Source organism: Carassius auratus, chromosome 23 (genome assembly GCF_003368295.1).
Source record: "Carassius auratus strain Wakin chromosome 23, ASM336829v1, whole genome shotgun sequence".
In the NCBI taxonomy this organism is placed as follows: Eukaryota; Metazoa; Chordata; class Actinopteri; order Cypriniformes; family Cyprinidae; genus Carassius; species Carassius auratus.
Window position 1 is genome coordinate 6,394,301 of NC_039265.1, and position 22,156 is coordinate 6,416,456.

The window sequence follows — 22,156 nt, forward strand, 5'->3', positions numbered from 1 at the left end:
ATCAAGAGACAGAGAAACTGGGCAGCCAAAAAAGTGAAGGAGGCACTTTAAAAGTAGATTTCAGCATGCCATTGATGCCCATGAGATCAGCTATATTCTGTATGTCGTCTATATAGTGTACAATAGATGCATTAAAACATGGCACCACAGTTTTGATATAAATTTCCAGGGTGTCCTTTAAGAGGATATCTAAACTCTGCCCCCAAGCTTGAGAACCCAGGAGAGGAATGACAGAAAGAGTGATGAGTCCACGCCTCTCCCTGAAGCAGCTATTCCTAAATTTGACTTGGGGGTACATGCTTGTAAAAGCACATCACTCCTCAAACCTTGTATTTTGTGTATTTTGAGGCAGTTTCCACAAAAAGGACCGGGCAGATACTTTAATAGCAAGAGCATGCAAGTTTGCTGAATTCCTGGTTGATTTGGAGGAGATTTGCAATGGAAACTAAAAGAGAGCAAATGCTTTTTTCCCGTATTTCACAACATTGCCTATTCTTCCTTGTATTTATGGATTCCATCAAGCCTCAGTAATCTTCAGATGTCGTCATCAGTATGAGTGATCAGGGATTTTTTCAATACATTTCTATGGTAACGTGTGTCAGTCATCGCAATTTCGGTTTCAACCCGGAATTAAATTTATTGTTGCCATTCCCAATCCACTTTTGAATGCTCTTCTTTAGTAGCATGTTTTCATATCTGTAGTATTTCAGCATAATATTGTGTATGTAAATTATATATTTATTATGAGCATTTTTACACACACACACACACGCACGCACGCACACACACACACACTAACTGGATAATTCATTTATAATTAATGTATCTTAGAACATTCACAGCCGTGCAGCATTTGTTGTTTTTTAAATGAAGATTTTTCAATTGATCACACCGATGACATCACAGCCAGGATTCCAAGCGGAAGCTTTAAATAGAGCATGTGTACCTCAGAGCCTCATAATAGCAGGAGATGAGTCAGGACATCAGTTCTATGTCTTCTGCAGATAAAAAAAAGCAGTTTGTAGTTTATTATATTAGTATCTAGCTGAGATGGCTGAAGGTGACTTTTCTGATGATAACCTCCTTCAAGTTGTCATTCAGTTCAATGAGGCCGATGAGTTATTCTTGATGGAATTTTGGCCACAATATGTGATTAACGCAACAATCATAGACCGGGATACCCGTAGGGCACTTCCACAAATACGCATACCGCGTCGCTTTACTGCTGTTAATGCAGGTTTTTTTGTAGACTTGCTTCGAAGATCCCTCAATCAGCTCGCTAGATATCCCCTGACTCCTGGTCCTTACCACAATCCGTTGCTCTACATGCTGGCCTGGAATGCAGATTACTGGTCCATTGCTGTCTATGCATCAGGGGAGGCCTTGGAAATCGCATTTTTTCCTGTGTATATTAATACCCCATCTACGAGTGAGTCCAGCACAGATGACGAACAGCCTGGACCTTCTAATCTGGTCAGCAACAGTGAGGCCAGAGCTGGAGGACCATCTACGAGTGAGTCCAGCACAGACGACGAACAGCCTGGACCTTCTAATCTGGTCAGCAACAGTGAGGCCAGAGCTGGAGGACCATCTATGAGTGAGTCCAGCACAGACGACGAACAGCCTGGACCTTCTAATCTGGTCAACAGTATTGAGCACAGAGTTGGAGGATCTAGAACTTCTGCTGACCAAAGCTCAGGCAGTCGGGTTAAAACGAGACAGGGCTTTAAAAGAAAAAGAGAGCATGGCAGGACAGAAAGCCGACTCCAGAAAAAGAGGAGACTAGACCACAACCCTAATTCTCTTATAATGTTTATGGATAACTCACCAGAAGCACGTTGGGAGACACATATGAGTAGATCCAGCACAGATGATGAACAGCCTGGACCTTCAAACCTGGTCAACAGTAGCAAGGCCAGAGCTGGAGGATCCAGAACACCTGACAGGTCGGAGAGGAGAGGAAGGAAAAGGTGGAGACCAGACCACTGGTCTGATTCTGATACTTCAAGTGATTCCCTCAGCTCAGGCTTTGCTTCTCCAGCATTATTTGAAGAAGAAGAAACATCTAGTGATGATGAACAGCCTGACCCTTCTCACAGGGAGAACAGTGAGGCCACAGCATCTGCTGACCATATTAAACAGGGAGTAAAAAGAAAAAGAAAGATTTCTGAGCTCCCAGACACTAAAAGCAAAAGGAGACCAGACCAGCAGTCTGATACATTAATGGATTCCCTGATGTATATTAGTACCCCACCAGCAACATGTCTTTCCAATAAAGATGATGGACCGTCTCAGCTGGTCAACATCAGTGAGGTCAGAGCTGAAGGATCGAGAGCTCCTTCTGACCAAAGCTCAGACAGTCAGGATGAGATGAGACAAGGAGTAAAAAGAAAAAGAAAGACTTCTAGCAGGTCCGAAAGTAGAGAAGATGCAACGAATCGATTAGACCACCGTTCTGGTTCTGATTCAGCTGATGACCAGGCTGACCCTTCTGTCAGAGACAATAATGAAGCCAGAGCTGGAGGATCCAGAGCACCTTCTGACCAAAGCTCAGGTAGTCAGATGGAGACGAGACAGGGCTTAAAAAGAAAAAGAAAGACTTCTGACGGGACAGAAAGCGGAGAAAAAAAACCGAGGAGATAAATAAGACATGGTGTTTTTTAACACATAACACATTGGATCTGCAAAATTAATTTAAAGTAATATTATTTTAGCTATGTTGGAAACGCACACTGAATTGCATAATCTAGTAAAAATAGAATTTACTTTATAACTCGGGATGTCACAAAGTTTGGCAGATTTTGGATGAATTAATCAAACGTACAGCTGTACACTTAATCAAATCGTGATATGGATTCTATATGAAAAAATGAGACGTGCGGTTTTGTAAACTAAAGCACATACTAAAGAACATGTGACTGTTGTTGTATTGAATTAAAACAAAACAATTTATTTGCAAGATTCCCTGAAAATCATTTGTGTTAGACTTTGTTTGTTAATTGTTGTTTGTTGTTTGTTGTTTGTTAAATGAATAAAGATCTTGCACATGATTTGAGCTCTTCTTGCATCATTTCAGTGCTCAGTCACAACTGTTCCGTCTTGATGCGGATCTAAACCACAAATGAAAACTGGTCGCAGCTGAGACTGAACCATGTCTAATATAGCACTACGGTGATTCATGGTGCTGAATGAGAGGGCACCTGCCTTCACCACATCTAACCTCTCAGTGAGTTCCCAGAGGAGCACAAAAGGCTTTCTGACTCACTGGGCAGGAGGGCCTTGCCTCTGGTTTCCTGCTTCCTCTTTCAGGAACTTTCAATGGCAGAGGAGCTGGGGGTCCACTAATGATTCAAGACTCTTAATGCTTGATCAAGGTTATACACAGAGCCCATACATTCACTTTTATTTAAAGACTTCACTAAGCAAGGCAGGGAGATAGAGAGAGACTTCTGAGGTTACTTCATGAGTTGTATTTACCTCAGATTGTCCTTTTTAGTCTGTTTCTGAGTGTAATTATGCTGCACTTAAGAAAAACAGGCTCATGCAGATTAATCTGTAGGCTATATCAGAGTTCCTCAAATCTTGCCCTGGAGGGTCTAGTTTAGTTTAGTTGGAGTTTAGCTCCAACATGTGATTTTGTAATGATCCTGAAGACATTGATTAGCATGCTCAGGTGTGTTAGATTAATGTTAGAGCTAAACTCTGCAGCAAAGTGGATCCCATGAGCCAGATTTGAGGATCCCTGGGCTATATGGTCAGGTGGGGATTTTTTCTTTCTGCAGGTTACATCAATGCGCCAGTATTGGCAAAAAGTGACTGTTTTTATCCTATGAGTCATTGAATCATTCATTTAATTGAACGGTTCAAAAACGCAGATCCATTCAGGAATTAAAAAAAAAGTGATTGACTTTATAACTGAGTTATTGAATCATTCATTATGTTTCCTTCAAATATCTTCAGATACTTATTAACCTACTGTAAGTAACAAACCATGCATTAAAAAAGGGAATCATTAATTCAATTTATTTGTTCAAAAAATCAGGAATTAAACAAGTGATTACCCTTTGTGGTCTTTAAATACTAAAAGTACCCGAAACATGTTACACTTGGTTTCATTTGTTTGGGAGAGCCATGAGAACTCCCTTTGAGTCCAGTGTGTGTTAGAGCAGATGGCAGAAACACAGATTAGACACTCTGGCAGGGACATCTAATTAGAGTCTGGACAGCATCGGTGACACAGAAAACACCCACTGATCTTTCCCAGAGACTCGCTGGAGAAGCTAAGAGTAGAACCTTCAGGTTGAACACTGAACTAGCAACAATTACCCACTTGGGAATTTACAAATCCCACCATCTCAACCCTCCCTCATACCCCGTAGCAAGCATTCCCAAATCCATTCATGGTCCTCAAAGGAATTCCTAATCAGCACTGCTGGAATGCTCAAATTAGCCCTTTTGCAGCAGGGGAGGATGGGATTCAGGCATGCAGAGCAGGTGTGAGCAGATGACCATCCTTCAAACTCATCTTACCCCTCCTCATGTGCCTTAGGGCTGATAACACACACATACACACACATACACTAATATCTGAGCTGCCCATCCAGTATCCCCAGGAAATGAGGTGTGATTATACATGTCATCGGTGACATCCTTCTGTCTAGAAGTTGAGAGCTGATGAACAGCATGTTGTTTCTTCATACTCCACTGTCTGCAGGAATGATGTAAGCTCACATGAGAACAAGAGCTCTCTTGTCAGCGAGGGCTTATTGCAGTATAGATTTCTTTCAGTTGTGTTGTGCTTTCTGAATAGTCCTGCACTGGGTCCGTGAGGCACACCTGTTTGTGAATGTTGGTATTTCTTTATGAGATGTTTGCACCTCTGGACATTTTTATAGCATGTGGTTAAGTAGTTTGTCTGCAGTAGCCAACTCTTACATTTGACTATAGGTCAGCTCAATCTCAGGTACATTTAGATGGTCGTGGCTCAAAGTAGGATTTGAAACGTATATAAAATACATTTTAATCTTGAAATATTAAATTGGTTTAATCTTAAAATATTTTACATTTCTATCTATCTATCTATCTATCTATCTATCTATCTATCTATCTATCTATCTATCTATCTATCTATCTATCTATCTATCTATCTATCTATCTATCTATCTATCTATCTATCTATCTAACATTGCATTGATTTGAACAGCATTGATTTGAAATAAGAAATCTAAAAATTACAATTAACGTTCACCTGACCATCTGGAATCTGGTAAGCGCCACCACAAGATGTCTGGAGATAGTGCCGCTCCGGCAAGCCAAAGTGGTAAACAGCCACAGTGTAGGTATGAATTTAAGTCTTTTGTATGTTTAAAAAAATATCAATACTTGATGCCAGAGTATCGATAACTTCTCGCGGCTGGAAATATCTTGATAAATCGTTACATTGATTTATCATCCTAGCCCTACTACGCATGTTCACACTTGCTCAGATGCTTACAGTAGCTAGAGTTCAGCTACGGATAAGCACGGTGTGTCAGGAAACACATTTATGTACGTGTAAGCACAAACGCTTGCAGATATATTTAGCTTACATTACTCTTTCTATTGTCTTATCCTCTGTCTGCTCTGTATTACTTGTCCTTGTCTTATCTCAACTCACTATCACTTACTGACATGAGTGCCTTGAGGAGCCAAAAATGCTTTATCTGTACCCATGTGTCTCTTATTTTGTTTATTTATTTATTAAAATTTATTTGAAAAAGGACCATATACAATTTGAACATAAATGTTTCATTTCATGCACAGAACTTTTGCGGTCCCTTAGGCAGATAATCACAAGTTAACATAAAAACAAAACAACAAACACATGGAATACAGTAATACTTATACACATCCTATCAGAGCCAAAAAAGAACCGTAAAGATAGCGTTCAGTTAAACCACAACTGTGTCAGTGTTTACAGATTTGAGATGATTTTAAATCAAGACTTCAAGTCTTGATTTGTATGGTCGGTGTCTTTTATAAACTGATCTATGCTGTAATCTTGATTTGTATCTTCTTTTTTTCAAGGCATTTTTCAGTTGCATAATTAGTGGTTTTGCTCAGTATCATAACAATAACTTGTACTTGGGCGTAATAATTGGAAGAAATGTTTGACTTTATATATATTCTTCTTAAAATTTTACTTTTTTTTAAAAGGCACTTGTGGTACATTCTTGTGCCTTGAATTAGCAAAAGTATCCAGTATGCCCTGAGGTTACATGTAGGAAGATGCAAGAAGATCCTCTAGAGTCTGAGCTGTTTTGTAAGTGTGTAGCTGTGAATTGATAGCAGTAAACACAGCTCTCACAGGCATGTGTGGAATGGGCTGTAAGGGTGGGAGCTGTTACTCCCCATCACAATCTGTCTCTAGGGAGCAGCAGCTGTGTTTGACCTTTGAACTCTGGAGTGACCCTTCGCAGGTTCACTTCAGCCACCCATGTACATACCAGCTCACCATGGTGCAGGATTTGTGACGTGTGTGTGACTGGACTCTCGCAGCTGTTATGGCATCCCCTGTTGTCATGGTTATCCCTCCTTCTCCTGCTCTCCCCATAAGCAGGCCATTATTCCGGAGTCGGAACGCCGAGGTTGTGGAACGTCTGTGGAGAATCAGTTCCTTTCCTCTGAATTCCTACAGAGCAACACTGACGTCTGTACTCAGACAGAAGCTTACATCATGCCAGGATGTGGTGTAGAGATAAAAAATGGGGCCCACTTTTTTATTAGGTGGCCTTAACTACAATGTACTTACATTCAAACATAAGTACAATATATTTGTATTAACTGCATCGTATTAAATTATTAATTTTAATGTAAGTACATAGTAGTTAACGCCACCTAATATAACGTGGGACCAAAACATGAAGTGATGGGAGGAAGAAAAGGATAGGAGGAATAGAGGGAGGGAGAGAAAAGTCTCTTAAAAAAACATGCTTAAAGTTATACCAAAAAAGTGCCTGTCTTTGAACTGATGACTTGTTGTTTTTGATTATTCATAAAGGGCTGTTGTTGCTAGACTAAATTTGTTATTTTAATTGTTTGGAAGTTTGAAACTATTTCATTCAGGTAAGTTTTTTTTAAGTTTGATTTTTAAAGTTTGAAAAAATCTGGCATAAAATACAGCACTTGGAAGAAGGAAAAAAACTTAAATCTGTCAAATGTAAATCTGATTCAAAATTCTAAAGTTGTATTTTTGCAAACTTTTTTTTTTTCTTTTTTTTTTTTTTTTCTTTTTTCTAGGTGTTTTTTTTGTCTTTCAATTTTTATAATAAAAAATATATATATCAAAAGGGATTAATGGATTCATAATCTCCTTTTTATTATTCTAATAATGGATATACTTTAATCTTGGTAATAATATTTTTTGACTTATGAAAAATTGCTTGCAATATTCTTTATGCATAAGTCAGTGGTTCTCAAAGTATAGTACACAGAGGAATCACTAAATTAAATGCAATTAATGTTAAAACATGATACATTTTAATTTAATATATATTTTATATTTAAGTACAGTCAAATTTTTATTTGACTTTTTGGTACAATACATTTTATTTTTATATTTTTTTACATTTTTATTTGCCTGTTTGTAAACACTGTAGAGTGTTAATGTACAAGCTCTGTATTTGCAGTGTTAAAGTAGCTTGCAACAGTAAATATTCTGATTAGGAATACAACTGCCTCATTTTTGAACTGTGCAGAGCTGAGCTGAATATGTAGGCCTACTATGCTACTGTAAATGCCAAATGTTATTTGAGGTGGTAGTTGGTATAAAAGGTTTGAGAACCACTGGTGTATTTCAATCTGTCTCTGAATATGATGATATGTGAAAATAAATAGCCAATTAACATTTAAGGCCCTAAGGAAAAATATAGTTTAAAATATGAGTGGGAAAGAGTATAGATGATGGTGAGGGGATGGAATGAATGTGACGTCCCTCTACACACTGGATTTCTGTCATGCTGAAGCATGTTCAGACACGCACATATCGATGCTGTTCACTTATACCTGCAACAAGCAAGAGTTTAACAGTGTTCTTGAGCCCTGTTGACCAAGGTATTAGCGGTTTCTCAGGTGCTTAATGATTGGCCAAGCATTCATGTGTCCTCTGACTGTGTGTTTCCACTCATATCACTATGGAAACACAAGAAATGCTGAAAGTGAGGAATTTATACAATCATTAAGCCCAAGGGAGTCTGGACACAACTAGGCTTTTGAGATTGAGTATTTCAAAAACACTTACCTCACGCTGCAGCAAACCCAGCCCAGCCAAACCAAACCAAATAAAACTCTGTCTCAGCAACGTATGTTTGCCAGTAAGTAACCACCAAAGAACCAAACCACTGGATGTAATCTCGTCATCTTCTAAAACCTTCTGTCTTGTGTTACTATATACAGGTGCTGGTCATATAATTAGAATATCATCAAAAAGTTGATTTATTTCACTAATTCTATTCAAAAAGTAGGGGTTGTTTACACAACAACGTTTTCAACCAAAAACAGGAAACTATTATGCGTTTTGGCTGTTCGTTTTTTAATGACAACGGCATTTTTGGGACTGAAAATGCATACTTTTTTTATACTGAAATCTTTGAAAACGGTGGTGTCTTGCCGTGTTTAGTACATGTTAGGTATGTAGACATGCGCGGTGTGTGTCCATTTTAAAAGCAAGCACAAACAAACATACACAACAATGGAAAAGTACATGGTAGTGTTGACTAATGCTTCTTCAGCAAAGTGTGGATTTACTTCACCAATATTACAACCAAAACTGGAGACATGTCATATAAAAAATATAATCGTACCTTCCTTAATGGTACTGTTTACTAATAAGGCGACATAACGAATATTGGCCGTTTTCGCAGATATGTATAATGAAAATCGTTTTGAAAATGTTGTGTATACGTGAAACTTTTTAAAAATGCAAAGGGAAAAACGTTTCCGTTTTCGACTACATCGTTGTTGTGTAAACGTAGCCTTAAATTCAGGTTCATTCACACCCCTGTGACCAGCCGCCCGTCTGACGGATGGAAAAAAGAGCATCTGATCCCCATTTCAAAGAGCCCACCTTTCCACCTCCCCTCTTGCCTCAGATATTTCCACAGATGTGTTTTTGTTCTGTGTGTCTGTGAGGAGGCTTGCGTTGACAAAGGCCCCTGACGTGGCTGAAGTGCTTCTTTGTAGCAGAGGGTCTTTGGGGTTGCATTGCATTGAGGGATTGTGAAAGTTAGTATAGATGTTGGGGGATGGTTTGTGTGTGTGTGTGTGTGTGTTGAAGGGGATACTGTGTTGTCAGAGCTGAGGGGCTTAGAGAGGAAGTGGATGGATGTTTAAACATTAAGCCTGTGGCTTTCTTAAGGAAGACACATTTCCAGAGAGATTAGATGAAGAATGTCTGATGTTTATAGTAGGATGCTCTACTATGTATTGCTCTTATAGTTTTATCGGACTCGATGTGATGTTTTTTTTTGTTATATTTCCTCTCTCTCTACTAGATCAGCTGTTCCCATGTGAATGTGGCTTTGGTGTTTTGGGAGCGGTAGAGATAGTAAAACCAACACAAATGAACGTGTGGTGGAAACGTTTTAGCTTTCATCAGAAATGTTAGAGGGAAATGTGCCGTGAACACAGTATTTAAAATATTTATTATCTAATTCCATGATTTATGTGCTATCTAGAAGAATGATAAAGTTCATACATATCTCTATCAATGTATTTAGAAATGTTCAAAAATTTAATACTCATAATAATGCTGTATGAATGTTTTTTTTTGTGGTATAATTGTCCTGAGATTATAATAAAGAGAAAAAGTTATTTTTGTAAGACTTATTAATAACTTAAAAATTATAAACTTGCTAGATGTGATATTTTATTATAATAGGTTTATATATTTATTTATTTATATGTTATTTATGTATATGTATATATATCAATCATTTATTTTCATTTATTATCATTGATAATTGATCATAGACACACATCAAATAGCAGTCAGATATTTTGATGTTTTTTTGGTGATCAATGATAAATCTCACCATTACCTCAGCATTGCATCATTTAATAGCCCTCATCATGTCATTTCTTCCCTCTACCTCTCGTTCTCTCTGAAACCCAATGAGTGTGTGCTGATCGAGTGACGCTGCTGGAGAGAGTTCAGGGAAAACAGTCCAATTATGTCCATGTCTTTGATTAAGCCACTGTGGGAAAACATCTGTAAGCCTCTGTGACTTTATCAACCCGTCAGTCATGTAAAAACATCATTGCTTTGACATTAATATGAACTCACGGCCATAACTGATGCTTATTAATGCAGGCCCACTCCCATCAGACAGCGTGAGAGACAGGACTGATATGACAGAAGAGTTCAGCTGTTTTTGAGTTTGTATGTGATGACTTCATGTGAAAAGATATATTGATCAATATGGGTTTAGACCAAGTTTACTGATTGCCGCTGTTACAGTTTAATGCAAATCAGATGTTATTCATATGTGAACTTACGGTGAAATTGGTTTTATTCTTTCCAGCTTTTCCATGTTGCATATGTGCTCATCAAGTTTGCCAACTCGCCCCGGCCGGACCTGTGGGTGCTGGAGCACTCCATTGACTTTGGGAAAACATATCAGCCATGGCAGTTCTTCGCCTGTGAGTATAACCAAAATTAGCATTTTAGCATTGCTCTTACGTGTTGTGTACTAAAAAACAACTTTGTGAAGAGCGTGTGGCCTTCAGTGATGGGAATGAAAGTGTGGGTTAAGTGAGAAAGGTCAGGTTAGGCCAGTTCCCTCTGTTCTCTGGCATCCGTGTTTGCAACACACATATAGTGAGCTGTTTTGTTTGTCACCAAAGGCCATCGGTACTGTAGGTGGCAACACAATCCTGGCAACAAACCAGAGTCCTCGGCTGGCATTTGGAGGTTTGGCTTTATCAGCATAATGAAACCTAAAATTCAGTTGTTTTGTTAAACTCACAATCCATCAGCCCACACGCATACACAAAAAGCTGCAGAAAGATGGAGAGAAGAGAGCACAATGTGACAGATTACAGTGTGACTTTATAAGTGGTAAAAGTTATAGATGATATTCAGTCACGAGTCTCAGCCTTGCATTCATTATTAATAATAAATTATGTATTTTGTTGGAAAATTTTTTTTTAATTGCTTGTATATTTTTTATGTTTAATTAATAATCTTTATTATTTTGAATGGTATTTTTACTGTTATATTTTATACAATATAATTTAATATAAATATAATTTACATTTCTATTAATTAAAATTATTATGTTATTAAAATAAATGATTATATTATTAAGTTATGTTCATGTTTCACATTTCCTTTGATATTTTCTCTGATTTCTCCGTGTCTCTGTTTTTGCTGCAGCCTCTAAGAGAGACTGTATCGAGCGGTTTGGCCAGAGGACTATCGAGAGGATCAACCATGATGACGATATCATCTGCACAACAGAGTACTCACGCATTGTCCCTTTGGAGAATGGAGAGGTACGGACACAGACAAACTCTGTCCAGACACTGACTCTTGCCCACTGACTTCATTTTCCTGCTCATATCTCTGTAGATGCACTTATAGTACTTATACTTTAGGTGTTATTGTGATATTGTGAGGTCTGACTTTTTCTGATTCCTCTCACACTTATTCCAGATTGTGGTGTCTCTGGTGAACGGACGTCCGGGTGCCATGAACTTCTCCTACTCTCCTGTTCTGAGGGAGTTCACCAAGGCCACCAACATCCGCCTGCGCTTTCTGCGCACCAACACGCTGCTGGGACACCTGATGGGCAAAGCCCTGAGAGACCCCACCGTCACACGAAGAGTAGGGTTCAGTTTTCATCAAATGACAGAAGTTGTCAAACAAAGCTCCATCAGATGCAATTATTCTAACTGTAACATATTATCTGCATTTTTTTCTTCAGTATTACTACAGTATTAAGGATATCAGTGTTGGAGGGAGATGTGTGTGTAATGGCCACGCTGAGGCCTGTAATGCCCAAGATCCCAACGACCCATACAAGTAAGTGAATTTGAACAGTATCTGAAGTCAGAAGTTACACCTTCGCACCATCAAACATGAACATCCTGCATGTGCCACAAGACGTTATACAAATATTACTTGCCTGTACCCCTTGTTTCACTACTGTTAAATAATTTATTTAATTATACTTCTATGCAGCAAGGATGCATTAAATTGATCAAAAGTAACTGAAGCCAAAATGTGCTTTTTACTGTTTTGTCGTTCTTTAAAAAATAAAATAAAATAATTATTATTATTTAAAAAACAACAGTTTAAAAATATTTACTTAACACCGAATGTATTTTTTTTGTAACATTCTAGCAGACATTATACCAACAAAGCACAATTTAAATTAAAATTAATATAAATAAATGGCCATTTTTGAGAATTGAATCAGGCATGTATTTTTATTTACTGTACAAATAAATGATGCCTTGCTGAGCAAACAAGACTTCTTTTAAAACAAAAATATAATATAGAAATATAGAAAAATATTACAGATCCCAATTTGAAGTGGGAATAAATGTATTAATCGAGCTGTTGTAGGGTAATTATTATTAACATTATTATTGTCTTTTTCATTTAATTTTACAGAACGACAGTAAAATTACAATACTATCATTTATGAATGTCGGTGGAGTTGTTGCTTTTTCTCTGCTTTTATTTTGGCAGAAACCCGCAGGAAGATCTCAGTGCTTCTTTTTGTTGACAACAGCATGCAAATGTATAAATGAATTTGGGAAGATGTCTTGGTAGCTCGCTTGCAGTTTTTCACAGTAACTTCACAGAATCCAACCGTCCCCGAAACGTTTTAATAGTAGTGTAGTCATTTACAAATATTTTGCCATATTGTTACCACTCAATTCCACGTAATGATGTCATTTAATAAAACTATAAGAGTTTGGTAAGATGCAATTACACTTCCATCATTAGTAAGCAAATGTTATTGCTACAGTCTCGCTTATATTCAAATATTTCACAGACTAAGATCTGAGGGCCATTTCTTTCTGTAAATGTGTGTGTGCCAAAGCAGGAGGCTGAAATCAAACACACTCATAATCTGCTCTTTCCTGTACCCTTAGTTTCCACTCGCACAGCAGACCACTAGCACAGGCACATACATGCTGCTCCAAGGAGTCTTCACTTGCTTGATTCTCATCTTTTTGCACATATTTTCACCTTACAATATTATATTACCTCAAGCACAACATTTTATCAAGAGCTTTTATGTAATCCAGAGTTTTAGTAAATAACCACAGGGTCTCTAATGCCGCAAAACAATCAATACCAGATCAGGATATTTGCACTGGTTTTCAGCTTGAAGGCTCCTAGTCGGAGCAGCTTTCTCTCAGGTTATTGTAAAACGTTTTGTAGAAGTTTGTGTGGAATGTGTCCAGTGGGTTGAGTTTTTTGCTGCTTTTATCATGTTCTGGAAGTTAAAGAGTAATGAAATCTTACAGACATTTAAGCAAAATCCTCAGAAGGATATGTTGTGTGGTCCTCTAGTGCAGCAGACCTTTGGACATAAAGCAGATCACGCTGTTTGTGTAATATTTCAGGAATCTTGAGAGATTTTCCTGGCTCTTTGTATGTCGTAATCAAGATATATCCGCCGGTCGTAGTTTTTGTCCCCGCTGATAAATAGTCTGAGACTGTATTCGGTCATTCCACGGATTCCTGCAGCGTTCGGTGTGAGCAAACAGGAATATAAACCACCTGGAAGGTGTCAGATGTGTCCGTTTGAAAAAAGAAACTCTCCTGTGAGGAACTTATCAAAACCCAGAGGGTTAATAGAGATCATAGCAACAAGAAACAGATGCTAACATTGCGTTTGGAGAGGAGGGAGAGTTTTCATAACCTTCTTGGATCTCTGTTTAATCTGCTGTTCTTTGTGATTTCCTCTGTATAGGAAATGGATTGCGTGCGTGCGTGTGTAACTGATATTGTGGACTTTTACTGATATACATGTGATGGGGATATAGGAGACCAGATGTTTTCCTCTGAGACTGTCACACCTGTATACTTCAACATGCAACACACTTTTTTTCTAGGTTTTGGCAATTTAATTGAGTGTTTCTGTGGTGATTTCTTTATTATACAACGGGTGGAATTAAAGGGTTAGTTCTCCCAAAAATGAAATTTCGGTCATTAATCACTCAGCCTCATGTCGTTCCAAACTCGTAAGAGCTTTGTTCATTGTTCATCTTCAGAACACAAATTAAGATATTTTTGATGAAATCCGAGAGCTTTCTGACCCTCCATAGACAGCAACACAACTGACGTGTTCAAGGCCCAGAAAGATAGTGAGGACATTGCTAAAATAATCCATGTGGCATCAGTGGTTCAACTGTAATTTTATGAAGCTATGAGAATACAGAAATAATGAAAACAATTTTTTAATAGTATGTGAAATGATAGACATTACACAATGGTAAACGTTTTTAAGAGTAGTTTTAATAAGGTTTGTATTCAGTTAAAAAGACAAAAACAGTCGACTGGAGTAATGATGCTAAAAAGTTCAGCTATTTAAATTTTAAAATGTATTAAAATAGTAAACAGTTATTTTTAGTTGTAGTAACATTTCACAAAATTACTGTTGTCACTGTATTTTTGATCAAATAAATTCAGCCTTGGTGAGCATAAGAGACTTCTTGCCGATAACTGAATGACTGAATGAATACAGATAGTGAAGGGTGGAGGGTTTTGATTGACAGGGCTAAATGACTATGACCCAAAGAATGAGTCAGACGCTGAAGGTCAGAGGTCAATCACTAAAGCGTGCTCCACCTAAGCTTCCCAGGTGCACCTGTTTGCCCCACAGGTATCAGGAGTTAAACTGATGTCAGTGTGCGGTTGATTTATGGGAAGATATGTGTAGTGAGATAACTTCTCCCATGCTGTTAGCTGAACTTGAAGCTTAAGACATTCAGGCATGTGTGTTAAAGTCTTAGAGGAGATCTAGAGGGCAGGGGAGGGTTAATAGACTGTGGATAGGGTTGGTTAGTATGGTTGCGGCTCTGGAACACTTGCTCTGACTGTGGCTGGGTGTTAATGAAGGGTTAAACTGCCGCTCAAGCTGAACCATCCAAACAGATTCAGGGAAATTAAAATGCAAACTCGAGTGCAAATGTGCGTCCTTCCATATGTGTGCACTCATTAGTGCTCAAACGAGTGAAAGTAAAAATGTGCAAGACTGGAGGGAACATTGTAGAAACTGATGGGATTGAACATATCAGAAGTTTTATTTTATGATCTTGTGATTTACTTTTAAGACTTCTTATGGATCTTACACTCCATTAAAGGTGTTGTTCACCCCCAAAAACAATTTGTTTTGTGCACAAAACTTATTTTCGTAGCTTCATTAAATTCAGGTTAAACTACTGACATCACATGGACTACTTTAACAATGTCATTACTACCTTTCTGGACCTTGAATGTTGTGTTGCTGACATGAGGGTGAGTAATTAATGACAGAATGTTAATTTTGGGGTGAATTATCCCTTTAAGGCCTGTACACTTCAAGACGAATGTTTGGTATGAAAATTCAGTGTGACAGACATTTTAATTTGAGGGAACAGCATCCATTCAGTTTTTTAAAGACCCATACAAATATTCACATGCAGTCAGTGCAAAAAATTATTACTCTCTTTTCCATTGCACTGCAAAGAAAATGGGTTATCCAGTTAGAAATGCGCTTTTGGTCACATGCCACTGCTCTCACATGCAACTATTGTACGATTTGGTAATTTAGTAAGAATTTGTATAATTTGATTCATACAAAAAAAATGTTTTTTGATTGTATGAATGTGGTATATGTAATGCTGTAGCAGTTGTTTCCTGTCTCCTGTGTGGATTTATGAAGAAACGTGTGAATGCAGGCGCCCATGAGCAGACCACTGAGTCTCAGCTAAATCTATTAGCATTTCAGATGATGGAGGAAAATTTAGCAAGCGTGAAAAACTTAACCCGTTCAGACTGTCAGGTTTTAAAGACTCTCTTGGCTTCCCTCCCTAATTCATTCTTTTCCTGGAAGCAGCAAGGTCAGTGAGAAGTTTAGACACTCGAATAAAAGCTCTTGTGTAGCTCATTTGAGGCCCATAGACATGAAGTACTTCAGAATTTGCATATAGTGGCCCCTCAAGATTGAGACAGAAAGAAGACAAGTGGGAATTTTTATTAAAAAAACATGATACAATTCTGTTCACGTAAATTTAACAGAAGCATAAGTTATATTTGAAAATTGCTGAAATATCTCAAAAGCACACAGCAAGTTTTAGGTTTTAAGGTATAAAGGTGTGTGATTGTTAACCTGTGCTCTGTGTTTCATGTCAGGCTTCAGTGTGACTGCCAGCACAACACTTGCGGTCTGTCATGCGATCGCTGTTGCCCCGGCTTCAACCAGTATCCATGGAAACCAGCCACGACTTACAGTGCCAATGAATGTGAACGTGAGTTTTCCTCTCTCTGCGTCCAGTGAGCCAACAAAACAAGGATTTAGTTCCTGTAGGGCCTCTCCTTGACACATTGTTCTCAAAACATGATTTCTCTCTTGTGGGAGCTTTTTTCTGCCTTCTTTTCTTTAGGGCAGAACAGCATTTTCTTTATTCTGCCTAGCAGTGCTCTTTCTTATGCATTAATAGACGTGACATTTAATTTTCAGAAAGTTCAGAATATCTTCAGTCAAACTCAGAAACTTGAATGATCTCTGTCTGGCCCTGCGATCTCTTCTCTGTCTTTACGCTTTTAATCACAAGTTTCTCTACCTACATTCTCCCATTTTTATCGTTTAAAATTGTGTCATTCTAACCAACGTGAAAGACTATGTCATTATCACCACATTATTTTGGGTATTTTATATATTTTTCCTGAAGTTCTAGTGAACTGTAAAGTGGCATTATATTAGAAAAACCTTTAGCAAAAGAGTAAAAAAACTTATGATTTGAATTTGATTTTTTTAAATTGTATTGTCTTATTGAATTACATTTTAAAACATTAATTAAAGTGTGTATTTCATGTCAATTAAAAAAACATAAATGTATTCATTTTATTACATTTTAAAAACTATTCAGTCTTAATTTGTCTAATTAAAAAGGGATTCATTATACATTTTTCATTTAAAATGTATTTAATAATGTATTTATTTATTTTTATTGTGTTATATAACTCACATTTAAAACATTTAAAATTGAAAATTTAGAAAGTTAAGTGTTTTATATATACACACACACACACATACATACATACATATATATAGTTCATTTTTTTAATTTAATTTAATTTATTAAATTGATAATTTATTATGTTGTTTTTTTTTAAGTAAAAGTGGCTTCCTGATAGCTTTATAAATTTAAATACATATTAGCCTTGCAGACCTCAGAGATGTTTTGATTTCTATTCTGGATTGTATGAGGAAGTTTATAGTGTCGGTTTAGGATCAGCGTAGTCTCTGCTTTAGTAAGACATCAGAGTCAGTGTGGATAAGAGAGGCTGGCCGTCTGTGTGAACAGCTCCAGCCTGCTGTGAGCTCAATCAGACACTAATCCAGTCTGGCTTCTCTCACACACTGTAAAAATAGTCCCGCAATGCTTTTAAGAGGATCTCAGACTCACTCTCTGAGTGTCTATCTGTGCATTGGGAGCCATTTCAGTCTGGAAAACGTTTCCTCTGAGTATATTGTTGGATATCCGCTGTTTCTTACCTAATCTAATCTCTATGTTCCCAAATATAAAACCACTCATTTGTGTGGAGAGAGACCTCAGTGAGGTTTATAGCACATCTGTGAGTAGAGCTGGCTTGAGTAAAGCCAGAGACACTGTTTCATCTCGGCGTCGGGTCACCATGTCCTCAACCTGCTGTCAGTGGACAGGACCCTAACAAAACACAGTCCACACCCAATGTCCTATCAAAAACATGGACAAACACATGAGCAGAGCCTGCTGAAAGTCATGTTTTAATAATGAATTTGCTAATTCAAGTGTATGGAAAGTCTATGGAAATTCCTGATGGACTTTAAAATAAGTAATCATAGCACAAAAATGACAGATAGATAGACTACTGGGCTAAAAGCTGAAATTAAATTAGCTTTATTTTAGATTGAATACCAATTATTTAAAATAAATATTTAAATAAATAAATTATCGCTGTCAAACGATTAATTGCATCCAAAATAAGCGTTTTTGTTTATGTAATATATGTGTGTATTGTGTTTATGTATGTATATATAAATGCACACACGATATATCTAGAAAATATTTACATGTATTTACATCATTTATATTTGTATAATTTCTATATAAATATATTTAATAAATTAATATGACAAATTTTCTTAAATATATAGATGCATATATATATATATATATATATATATATATATATATATATATATATACATATATGTGTGCACATATACTATGTAAACAAAAACTTATTTTAGATGCGATTAATCAGGATTAATCAATTGACAGCACTAAAATAAATATAAAGACAGGGGAAATGAGACACAGGTGCAAACAGTGAGCACTGATAAGTCTGGGCAAAGGATTATGGGAAATGAAATCTTAGATGGAGTGGTAGAAGTCTGGGATGGAGTGCCCCCTAGCGAAGCTCAATGGCTCTCCAGCTAGAGATTGTGACAAAAATACTAGGGCTGCTGCGATCAGGATTTTTGAGGCCGATCGCTGATCACAGAAAGCATTCTTTTTATCATGTAGAATTATTTATAGTAAGACTCTTTTTTATTTTAGACATTTATCCAGGACCTGAATTTAATTTCATTCAACGAATATTCCAAATTCGATATTTATTTTTTGACAACCTTACAATACTATTGTAGTACTTAATAACTGTAGTAAGTAATATTTTGGTTTTAAGGTAATTTTTTCTACGTTTACACACATATTATGTTATGTATAAATGTATAAATATAAACTTGTAATTCCAGCTTCAATCTAAACAATCTTCCCTCACAGTTTTCTCTTGTTTGCCCCATGCTAACTTCACTCCTAGCTAATTACTGTTCTCTTTTCTCTTTCTTTTGTCCTTCTCTGCTGTCATTCCTCTCGGGACAGTCTGAACTCTTCAGGTGGACACTGATGTGTTTTTGTGCATGTCCTGCCCTGTTTCTATCTGCATTGACAGATAAGTTATTAATCTCAGTGTGTTGTGTGTGTGTTTGCAGCATGTAACTGCCACAGACACTCATCAGAGTGCTACTATGATCCAGAGATCGAGCAGAGGAGAGTCAGTCTCAACATGCAGGGAGAATACAGCGGTGGAGGAGTGTGCGTCGAATGCCAGGTGGGCTCAGGTGTACAAACACACTAATGGTGGTGCGGATGCATTGACTGTAGCTCAAGACCTACCTGGACAGCATTTATGTGCAACATAAGTGCATACAACATTTTTGGTTGTCAGTTGCACACTCACTAGGTTTGGAAACAGCTGTTAATGTTTTAGCAAATACATTCTATGATTTTGGTGATTTATATTCTTTTACAGCATCACACCACAGGCAACAACTGTGAGCGCTGCATTCCTGGGTATTACAGATCGCCTGATCATTCTCTTGAGTCCCCATTCGCCTGTTCAAGTGAGTCTCCTGTGATCTATTTAACATGAATACATTTGTATTTTAGTAATTTTATTGCTTCGTTTCGTCACTTTTAAACAACATTTCAAATGTTCGTTTAAATTTTCACATATTTCTTTTGAATTAATGAAAATTATTTTTAATAGTTTTCGTTAAAAGCAGCACTAGTCAAATTGAACCGTATACCGTATTTTTCGGACTATAAGTCGCACCGGAGTACAAGTCACATCAGTCCAAAAATACGTCATGATGAGGAAAAAAACATAGGTAAGTCGCACTGGACTATAAGTCTGATTTTTTTGGACCCAAGAACCAAGAGAAAAAAGTGCGACTTATAGTCTGGAAAATACGGTACATGCATTTAAAGACAGGGTAGTTGATTTAGTTTAAATACATTAAATACATTTTTTTGTTATGCTGGTTGAAAGTAATTCTGAAAGCAATCACTAAGTGGTCATAATGTCTGTGGAAGGCGTAGGACCATAAATTGTTCGTCCAATCATATTCATCGACCCGAGGATTACAATAGACCTTCCTACCTGTCTGTCAACGTATGTATTTGCATACTTCCATGAACCTTGTTCACGCAAACATGATTGCACAGTCCATTGCGCTATTGAAGACTGAGCGAAAATTCAAAAGCTTTGTTATTGTAATATTATTAACTTTTTACTGAAAATGTTCCTAACTGGTGAATGAGATATGAGATAATCTGACAATGTTGTGTTCATTCCTCCACCAACACCATCTCTCTTCATGTCGCTGGTTGGCCTCTGGTCTGCCGGAGCACTGTCTTGTGTTTTGGAGGAGGTGTGGCTTTGAAGTGTAATTGCAGAGAGGGTGGGATCTTATGTTTTCGAAGCTAGCTTGCTATTGCCAGCCTCTCTTAAACTGCCTGCCATACCTTTAAGTGATCTGTAGACACTGACGAAACATGTTCCTGTCTTTTTTGGTTTTCTCTGATTCTCCCGTGTTTTGCAGAGTGTCAGTGTGAGTCTGAGTTCACTGACGGCACATGTGAGGATCTGACCGGACGCTGTTACTGTAAACCCAACTACACCGGTGAGAACTGTGACACATGTGCAGAGGGATACGAAGGCTTCCCTGAATGCTACCGTAAGTCTCTGTGTGTGGGTCTATCTTTGAAGCATTCGTGAAGGTTTCAGGCAGTATATTTCAGTTGAATTCATCCAGTATGGATAACTATCTCTAACAGGTATCAAACAAATATTTAGTACATATATGCAGACCTGCCAACCTGTGCGCATTTTGCGTAGCGGCTACTTATTTTGACCTCAAAGTACTCTGGTATGATTTGTCACTCTAAACTATGCAAAAATCGAGTGATGCCTCTGTCCACGCACAGCAATCAAAACAAGCAAAGGATTTTTTTTTCTTTTTTTTGCATTTAATTAATTTCTCGTTTTATTTTTCTCCTAGTAGCCTTTGCTGAAATATTTGTAGTTGTAGAATTTTATACCTACAGGTAATTGTATTTGTATGATAGCACTAAATGTAAAGTGTAATGGGGTAATCAAAAAAAAAATATATATTTTTTACTCAATTAGTCTGTGCTTTTTATTATATAAATGTTTAGTTTAGTAACTTTGATTTCTGCTTTAAAAGGATCGTTTCTGTTTTTAGATTGCAATGTTACAATGTAATGTGATTTTAACCTTTTTTTGCACATAACATATGCCTACATGCTTATATTCACTTTATTTGTTTAATCCAAAAACAATATAGCAAGATTTATATATAGGCTACCACATACCACAAGTCAGCCAAAAGCTACAGAGATATGAATTTTTGCTCATATCACCCAGCCCTATACAGAAGTGTACTGGATTTTTAATTAAAGTGTACTTAATTAAAAAAAACTGCAAAAATTATCTAAACAGTTATGGTAAACAGTTAACTGTTCCAAGCATCCGCCAAATTTCCAAGGTTGGCAGGTCTATATATGTGTGAAATTCTTATTGTTTATTATACAGTTGCTTGTGTTTTTTCTTTCAGAGGGGTACATCAGTGGAGAGGCCAGACCTGCAGGGGAAATCATTAGTAAGACATTGATTTGATTCAGTTTGATTCATCTCGATTTGATTCTTATTCTCATTTCACTGATTTCTCAAAAAATTTTGTTACATTCTTGTGTTGTGCAGACTGTGAGTGCAGCGCTGCAGGTACAGAAGGGAACTCCTGTAGGCCGGACCCTCGCACCAATACATGTGTGTGTAAACCTGAATTCACCGGAGAACACTGTGACACCTGCGCTCCTGGTCACTTCGGCCTCAGCTGTCAGCGTAAGCACGTTTTATGGCTCTTATAATTATCACAGAGTTAATTTCAGTGAATTTTTATTGTTAGTATTAGACACGTGCCGGTATTCAGTAATGCGATATATCACCGTAATGAATATGCACAATATTGTTATCGTGGGCACATCTAAATACCGCAAATAATTATACAGTACAAATTAATCAGAATTTGGGATGCATTGTAGG

At 37.3% G+C, this 22,156-nt stretch overlaps 1 protein-coding gene across 2 annotated transcripts in view; it reads left to right on the forward strand.

The window, feature by feature from the left end:
• Positions 1-22,156, forward strand: part of lama5 (laminin, alpha 5) — a 70,852-nt gene that overhangs the window by 12,304 nt on the left and 36,392 nt on the right. For both annotated transcript variants that reach the window (XM_026199463.1, XM_026199462.1), the window contains exons 3-12: positions 10,560-10,677; positions 11,414-11,532; positions 11,693-11,863; positions 11,964-12,061; positions 16,394-16,509; positions 19,242-19,360; positions 19,562-19,652; positions 20,634-20,768; positions 21,669-21,713; positions 21,815-21,955. In XM_026199463.1, coding sequence (XP_026055248.1) covers positions 10,560-10,677; positions 11,414-11,532; positions 11,693-11,863; positions 11,964-12,061; positions 16,394-16,509; positions 19,242-19,360; positions 19,562-19,652; positions 20,634-20,768; positions 21,669-21,713; positions 21,815-21,955 — 1,153 coding nt within the window. The remainder of the gene's footprint in view (positions 1-10,559; positions 10,678-11,413; positions 11,533-11,692; positions 11,864-11,963; positions 12,062-16,393; positions 16,510-19,241; positions 19,361-19,561; positions 19,653-20,633; positions 20,769-21,668; positions 21,714-21,814; positions 21,956-22,156) is intronic.